Source organism: Micropterus dolomieu, linkage group LG15 (assembly GCF_021292245.1).
Source record: "Micropterus dolomieu isolate WLL.071019.BEF.003 ecotype Adirondacks linkage group LG15, ASM2129224v1, whole genome shotgun sequence".
Taxonomy (NCBI): Eukaryota; Metazoa; Chordata; class Actinopteri; order Centrarchiformes; family Centrarchidae; genus Micropterus; species Micropterus dolomieu.
The window spans coordinates 8,081,305-8,089,710 of NC_060164.1; the positions used below are offsets into that span (position 1 = coordinate 8,081,305).

The 8,406-nt window shown below is 44.8% G+C and overlaps 1 protein-coding gene and 1 long non-coding RNA gene across 4 annotated transcripts in view; one reads left to right on the top strand and one right to left on the bottom strand.

The window, feature by feature from the left end:
- LOC123984054 overlaps positions 1-8,406 on the top strand; it is a 32,122-nt gene that overhangs the window by 11,082 nt on the left and 12,634 nt on the right. For 2 of the 3 annotated variants that reach the window (XM_046070661.1, XM_046070662.1), the window contains exons 12-21: positions 2,263-2,408; positions 2,564-2,660; positions 3,170-3,319; positions 3,555-3,704; positions 4,237-4,493; positions 5,410-5,545; positions 5,830-6,024; positions 6,482-6,634; positions 7,525-7,742; positions 8,069-8,252. In XM_046070661.1, coding sequence (XP_045926617.1) covers positions 2,263-2,408; positions 2,564-2,660; positions 3,170-3,319; positions 3,555-3,704; positions 4,237-4,493; positions 5,410-5,545; positions 5,830-6,024; positions 6,482-6,634; positions 7,525-7,742; positions 8,069-8,252 — 1,686 coding nt within the window. The remainder of the gene's footprint in view (positions 1-2,262; positions 2,409-2,563; positions 2,661-3,169; positions 3,320-3,554; positions 3,705-4,236; positions 4,494-5,409; positions 5,546-5,829; positions 6,025-6,481; positions 6,635-7,524; positions 7,743-8,068; positions 8,253-8,406) is intronic. The other variant, XM_046070663.1, reaches the window with a different exon arrangement.
- On the bottom strand, positions 1,338-3,054 carry LOC123984057. The gene is made up of 3 exons (XR_006828359.1): positions 2,935-3,054; positions 2,204-2,394; positions 1,338-1,546 (listed from the first exon to the last, which is right to left on the bottom strand). It is a non-coding gene; the product is annotated as an uncharacterized LOC123984057 (long non-coding RNA).

Here is an 8,406-nt window from a genome sequence, read left to right on the forward strand (position 1 = left end):
AAGTAATTTGTCACATACTTTCGCAGCACTTTAACTCCAGCTGCACAGGTCTGTGGGTTGATAGTGACTCTGAGGCATTTGGGTATGTGCTGGTTAACAGCACTTTCAGTGCCTCTGAAGACACGTGCATAATAACATTTTTTGTATTTTCTTCCTCTCGTGCAATTTGACTTGATTAAAGGCAACTGTGAAGGTTTTAGTGTCAGAATGTGCATGGGTACAGGCATTATAATCTATATGTCCATGTCTGTGTTAGCAGTAGTATGGCCTCTTGTTGGAGGAAAACATGGCTATCGTCTGTTTCTCTGGCTAATTGTAGCCACATGCTGGGGCTGCAGACCAGATGGGCTTGGTGCTAAGTGATAGTCCTTGGCTGACATCACTTCATAGCACATTGAACGACACACAGGGGAAGAGGAGATCAGTAGAAAACAGATAAGAATTAAAAGTACCCAGATAGGAGAAGTATGCTGAAATATGAGATGATTAGATGAGGCCTAAAAACACAGAATACCATTGAATATGACATAGCAAATCATTAAACAGCTATTTTTGCTGTGGTTTGACATGCTTTTCATATGGCAGAATGGGATTGTGAGTGCACCACAGGAGTTGTTTACAGTGGAAGCCACTGTTAAGGATGACAGACAGAGGCAAATATCTGGGGAGGAGACGTCAGTGATAGTTATCAATCCTGTCAAATGAATGACAGTAGTTTGTTAGTTCTACAGCTTTAGCACATGAATGGGCCGATAATGTACCTCTATGAAACTCAGACTGGCCAATAAAATGACTGGCATGTTAGTAAATGGTGTTAGACCCCTTCAATTTACTGCATCTCTCGCATAATTTTGGAGGCGACACTTTTCTCCCGCTCTCTGACTCACTTCTTCTATAAGCTCAGTCACAAAATAACATGGTGAAATTAAAGATACTCCATAAAACACTATTAATAATGGCTGTTTTGTGCTTTTTGGCTGTCGTGTAAATTCAGTATTTCTGATGTTTTAACATGGGAGCATTGACAGATGCATATTTGCCTTGCTGATTGTTGCAAAGCCCTTACTTGTGTCAGCACTGTTTTTACTGGCATATGTAAAAGACATTATGTTATATAGAACAATTAACACAGCAAGGTCTGCATTATTCATACAGTTAGACAGATATGTCAGCATAAGAGAATGCTTTACTAAATCCACAGTTAATTTTATTATCTCATATTTATGGCAACCAATTTTGGTGAGCAAAGCAAGTACAACTTTATTTATATAGCCACTTTTAAAACCTCGGTTGGTGCCTCACAGTCTTAAATCATACACAGTTAGAAACAACATAAGTACATACCAACAAAACAATGAAAACTACCAAAAGAAAATAAACTTTTGAATAACAACATTTCAATAAATAACGTCTCTAAGTATTGTACATGCATCCTGTTGCAGTTGGTAAAAACACCAGCTATCAGGATATCCCACTGTGTTCTCTGTAATAGTCCAGATACACGTAGCTCTCATTGGAAACCCTGCTGCAAAGTCCTTTGGCCAACCTTTAAAGTATTCAAATGGTTGTAAAAAAGGCTTAGTGGCTGTTGACGTCTTTAATACATTCTGCACATAGACAAGGTCTACAGCTCTGGCATTGACCTTGCTTAAAACTGCACTGCATAGTTCTAAACAGAGTTGGCTTGGTCGGCCATGGAAATCAGTATCTAAGGCTGAAAAAACACTGCTGCTATTTAATGAGAGTTAGGCATAGGGGATTTAAAAAAGGGTCACATTTCCAACTGCAGTGGCTCTTTTTAGTCATCAGAGTGGTATAGCACATGTTGGCAACTGTGTTTGACTTAATATGTTCATTCATAAAGCAATTATGATTTATATAAACTTTTGCTGCCATCTTTGGTATTTTTATTACAAACTTTGATGCTGTCAAACAGAAATAGCTTGTACTTTTAGCCTGCTCTGGGTTATTTCACTGAGGATAGCCAACATTTGTAAGAAAGTATGCTTTTTGTCATTTACAGTAGAGACTCTACTCTGGGCAGCTGTCCCATGTTGTCTCCAGCCACATTGTAACATTGACATTAGCAGGGAGCAACAGCAACGCCTCATTGTCTAGTGACTGCTCAGTTCATAAAATTCTCCATTTGAGATGTTTATGCATCCAGTCAACGTTTATTCAGTGGAGGCAAGACATTACTCACATGTCATGTTGCTGATCTTCTAGACTTTCCTACAGAGACTTTTACTCTTTTGTCAACAGAGTACTGTTGAATGTGGGACTGGTAGGAGAACACCGGGCAACGAAAGCCAGGAGCAGCAATCAGCGAACCGCACCTCTTCACCCGTGGGAGATGGCCCTGCCTTTGCCAATGATGTCATCGTCAGACATCAACTGAAGGGGGAAAGGTGACATTTCAGCCTGGCTTCTCCCTCCCTCCCTCTCTCTCTCTCTCTCTCTCTCTCTCTCTCTCTCTCTCTCTCTCTCTCTCTCTGTGACTTACATAATGAGAGGTCTTTATGTAAGTCATAATTGGAGTCACATGTCCGTGTTTTCTTTGCAGCAGGAAGGCCAGAGCAGAGCCCAAGCTTGCCACCACCCAGCGCGGCCACCCACAGCTTCACATACAGCTCCAGAAGTTCACCGTGTCTGCTGACAAGGTGACCTGACCCCTGCCAGGCGCCCCTGCGTCTCCCTTTACACTAGAAATCACCTTTGAAAACTGTTTGGCCACTCTACAGAACATATGTTGAAACACAAATGGCTCATCTTGAGTAAAATCCTGTAACGTCAACCTTAGGATTCATTGCTATGAAGTGTTAAGTCAGCACTGCAGCACTATTACACCCTTTTCTTGTAATCAGCCACAGACATTAGGTCACATTTTTAAATGAGACAAAGTTGACATGCATTCAAGTGTGGCTGAATACTTACTGCTGTCCAACTGTTTTCTTATTTCCAGTAACTGTCTTGATTTTTTTTTTTAAATTACAAATGTTGGGTCGGTTTAAAGGTCAGAATGAGAAACATCAGCTGGATCCTGGTCACTGTGGCCCCTGTGGCTCTTGGCATCCAAATGTAATCTCTTCTGCGTTCAGATATTGCTCTTTTATACTCTTCATCTCTTTAACCCTTTCCCTTTCCCTGTTTGCTCTCCTTCCCATCTCAGACTTTGTCCTGGCTGAAGGACAATGTGTCCATGGCCACACAGGTGTGTTCAATAGCTAATTTTGAGGGTCCGGAGACAGCCAGGAGGTGTCAGCACGCTCTGGAGCAAGAAATCCTCACCAACAGGGCCAGGATAGAGGTGGTCAAAAGGGTGAGCCAAGGCACACTTACATATTCATAGTTTCTCTTAAAACATAAGCACTGGATGAATTCCTTGAATGAAAATATCCCTCACATTATGCAAACTGGGCACCTTGACAGGTCTGGTTTGTGTATTAATCAAATAACGAGCTGACATTTCATCTGAGAAAGTTGTCTATATTTTGCAACATAAATCCCAGTCCATAGTCAACACATACTCTCATCAATTAACGCTCCGTCCTCAGGAGGGCCGCGGGCTGGTCCGTGCACAGCACCCAGGCAGCGCCAAGATCGAGGAGTTCCTCGGCCAGCTGGAAGTCCTGTGGGAGGAGCTGCGGAGGAGGCACCAGAGGAATGCTGTCTTTCTGCAGGCCTCAGAGGAGCTGGGTTTTAGGGTAAGATTCATCAAATATCTCACAGCAGGCACTTCTCTTGAGTCATACTGAGGCAAGTTACTTACCTCTGCAGTTATAGGGGAAATTTATGGTTATGACGGATGATTCTGGATCAGTTCTCCCATTGGGAGAAGTTTTACGCTGGCTCAGAGCCTGGGCTGTTCACATACACTCATGGTTAGAAGCTCATTTACTTTCATCTTTACCACAGTGATTGGCAGAGTCTGCAAGGTACATCCCAAAAAATGTATGAAGCCTAATCCAAGGGTTATAAATTGCATTACCATATAATTCGATTATGGGATGGAAAGAGGCTGCAAATCCACCCAGATTGATGACTTAGTTGGAAAGCGTGAGTCTTTTATTACAAAAAACGTAGGTTAGAGCATGGCCTACTTCCATTAGGTAACCATATTATTGTCTTCTTTGTACATCACATCACCTCTGGTTGTTTTTGCTGTGCACTAAATCACTTGCAAATCACAGCAGCAAACTGCTACATCATTAGCCTCTCTGCTTCTCTACTGCATAGGTTGTAAAAGTGCTCCAGGCCCTGAGCAGCCTCGAGGCCTGGCTGGAGTCCGTGGAGCTTTCCATGAAGGAATCTGCTCTAGCTGGTGACCCTGAAACAATGAGCATGGCTGAGAGGGAGAGCTGTCTACTGGAGAAAGAGGTGGCAGCACGCAGCCTGGAGCTTCATGCTCTGAGGCAGGAAGTGGACCGGCTCCACGGCCACAGTCCCCCACACACACGAGGCCTGCCGGCGCGCATGGAGGAGGTGGAAAGAAAGTGAGTTTTTCAAAGGAGGAGAGGGAGTGGTCAGGGTTACCCCCCCCCCACCCCAGTTTCCAAGAGGTCACAGCTTTGGAACATGGAAGAGTTTCCCTGTTCTTATTTAAGACAAACAGTTTCACCCCATAAACTGCAAAAATATATATCCATAGATCTCATGAGGTGTCTTTTTTTCATCCAAGTTGGCAAAAATCCTCTCTATGTGCTCATTCATTTGTGCTTCATGCAGCGCTTAATGAGGTCTACCCCACAGTCCTGACATGCACTTCACCCACAGCTTGTCAGTGTGTGTCAGAGTCACCCATTGCACTTTTGCAAGACGATGCCTCTCTCTTTGGTTGGCCCTCGAAAGACAGGTTGTTGCCACGGACTCTCAGTAAAACCTTATGGTGTTGGCTGGTTTACTGGACGTACCTATGACTGTAAACACAAGTTCAGACTCACCGAGGTGACCAAAGAAAATAAAGAAACGGAAAGGGCTCAGTTTAAGTGTTTCCAGGGTGGGGGTGTTAGATGGGGCAGAGATGGACACTTGAGCAGTCTGAGGAACCATTGATGCAGGTAGAGGCTCTGACTAAGCAGCTGTACAACAGTTGGGATGATGTCATTATTTAATGCTACATACAAGCAACTAAGGCTCATTTATTCTGGAAAAAATACTCTTTGAAATTGCTACCTTTACCATCTCAAATATAAACTCTGCATGGACAGGGTACCTTCATGCGCCAAAGTACAGGATGTGTTTATGTGACACATGATATATGATTACATAAACAGTGCTCAGTATGCTGCTTGCGGCCTCTCAAATGTGGTTCTGCTGAAGGATGCAAGCTTGTATATGCGGATGTTGATTACAGTTAAGGTGTAGCTGGTCAATGTAAACATTCCTGCTGTGTGTATGTGTGTTTCCCAGGTACCATCGTGTCCACAGTGCCCTGACCCAGCAGAACTCAGAGCTGCAGGACACACGAATGCTGACTGAGTTCCTGGAGCGCGTGGAGCTGGAGGAGAGCCAGGAGCTCAGCGGGAGTCAGTACAACCTCGGCCAGGTGAGACACTGTGCACCAAAAGTGGCATTTAAAGGATAATTTCACCCAAATTTTAAATATTTTCTCCCTTAACCAAATGGTTTGGTTTTGAGATATTTGTCTGTGGAATGTATGTCACTAACCCAATACAATGAAGGTGAATGGATTTTAATTTATGATGCTCAGAAGCTCAGAGATGAATTTCTCAAAACATAAAAACACACACTATCTGCCTGGCTAAGTGAGAAAATGATATTGGACCTGTTTTCATAAGAACTCTCTCTCTCTCCCTCTGTAACTAACAGCCTCTTCACAGTGAGATTTCCTCAGATCCTACACTGCTGGGACTCCAAAGCAGTGGCGGCGGTGAGCCCCTGATAGAAAGCATGGGGGACCCTGTGGAGGAACTACGAGAGGCTGTAGAAATGCTGAATGACACTGTACGGGCTAGAGGTAGATCGCAGAGCCACGACCAGGCTATCCAGGAGCTGCTGAGCCAGGTAAAGAGATGGGAGTCAGTTTATATTGAAGCAGTGGGTGTGCATGGATGCTCTAGTTTTAGTTCTCTAGATGGTGGCCACAGTGTTTGTTAAGTTATAATGATCTTAGATGATGGCAAATGGTTTTAAAGACCCTCTACTTTTGTCACAAACAGCTGCACAAACTAATAGAGCAACATCTGGTTTCCTTTTGTCTGTGGCTATGTACTTTAATAGGCCCCAAACGAGCCACCACTCCGCCTCGCATGAGTGTTTTTGCGTTAATTCGATTTATTCGTGGTGAAAAAGCAGCTCACATGTCAAAATAGCACATACACACACCCGGAGGGGACTCCCGGACACCATTTTAAACACTAATTTGCAATGTGGCTCTCATTGGAAAACAAATAATACACAGTGAAGTATTATGACTTAATGACAACCTACAAGTACTCATGATGACTTTGTGCCTCGCCAGCATGCCAGCTTGGCGGTGCGCGTGGAAGAGTGCTTGTGCTTCAGCAAGGAGCTGAGCCTGGACATCCTGGAGAAGGAGACAGACATGGCCGTCCAGTGTGAGCCAGACCGCTGCGGCCTAGAGGCTCTGCAGGAGAAGCAGGACCACCTGGAGGTGAGAGGAAGATCTTGGCACATGCTGTGATTATGGTGTAAACATTTAAAATAATTTACCAGTTCCAATACAATCCAGTATTCCATCCCACTGGCTATGTGTAATAAGAAGGGGAAGCCCCCCCTCTCTTTCCCGCACTCGCCCCCAACACATTGTTCCACAGTCTGTTTCCTGTTGTGCCAAATTTTCTCACATCTAAAAAAAGGGGCCAGCCACCCCGCTTTGTGCTGTGTTTAATTTATTACATAAACTGTGGCATGCAAACACACACATCCACACATAGAGCGTGCAAAAGTTTATTATTCACACAAGATATTTATTTATGCTTGTGTGAGCCATTGTTCTGTTAGCTCTCACACGTGTGTGTGTGTGTGTGTGTCTTTGTGAGTAAATCTGGTGGGGTGTGTGTAATATATGCATTCGGAGGTCACTGGTTGGAGATTGGGGATGAGGTTGGGGATGGTAAAGTTCTGTGTGAGTCATTTTTGGGCAGTGTTGTGTTTATCACACACACACACACACAGCTGTCTGGACTTGATACCACTGAGGAGCAGAAATGACCTAATCTCCCAAACTGAAATAACTGTGCCGTCAGCAGACAGGCATCCGCAAGTCAGTGTTCTTGAGGCTCACTGTAGCTGAGAAACGATATGAAGTATTACTCCCAGAGAATCCTCAAGCTATTAATTACTGCCTCGTCAAAAGGAGAAAAAAGTGGTCAAGATTGCTAGCTTGCTATAGCGAGGCAGCCCATATGCAGACCATATGGGTCTCTAGCTGAATAATATGCATAAATCTATGAGGTCATACACAGATACAATTGGTACAGGCTGTCTGAGTGATACCGAGGATGATGGGTGGTGATAGATTTTTATTATGATTCTTCACAGATTGACTATGAAGTCATCCGGGAGGAGGTAAAGGAGATGGAGAACCAGGCTTCTCGGTTGGAGGAGCTGTGCCCGGAGAGAGTGCAGGTACTCGGGGCAAAGATCCAGGCTACACTGCAGGGCTGGAGAGAGCTGGGGAAGAGCGTGACGGAGAACAAATCACGTCTGCAAGAGTTTGTGCAGCTCCAGGACTTCTTCAGGAGCTACCTCGCCATGATGTAAGCAGGGTTGTTGTGACCCCTTCCTGGGCCAGGCGTTCTTTCGTAATCCTCTTTGTGAGAACATCTGCCCATTACAATATCTTTTGAAGGAAAGAACAGGATGTTCATGTTGTCAAGCACAGGTCCCTGGTGAAATGTATAATTTAAGATGTGCTGAGGAGGTCAGCGCAAGTTTCCTGGGCCGAGTGTGACAAGGCGATGAATGTCTGTCCTATCAGGGGGAGTCTGCTCATTCTCATGGTTTTCGAATGTATGGCTTTTACTCACAGCCCTGTTCCTTGTCTCCTCCACCACCTCCTACCCACCCCCGCTACTCTGAATAGCTCATGGACAGAAGACACCAGGTCGTGCATTTTCTCAGACACCGCCTTGCATCTTGGGAAAGATGGCCAGAAGCCACTCGCTGCAGAGCTGGACATGCAGATTGAGCAAAGATTTGAGGAGTTTGATGAGCTGGTGGCCACGGGGAGGAACCTTTTAGACAAAGAACACCATCTCACACAGATGGTGAGCAGGGTTACGCATATGACTCACTGCCATCCTCACATCCCCCCCCCCCCCCCCCCCCCCCCCCCCCCCCCACACCCACCCACCCTACTTTTATAAACCCTGAGTAATGTCTTGCAGATAAGAGAGCGCATGGAGGAACTCAGGAGTATGC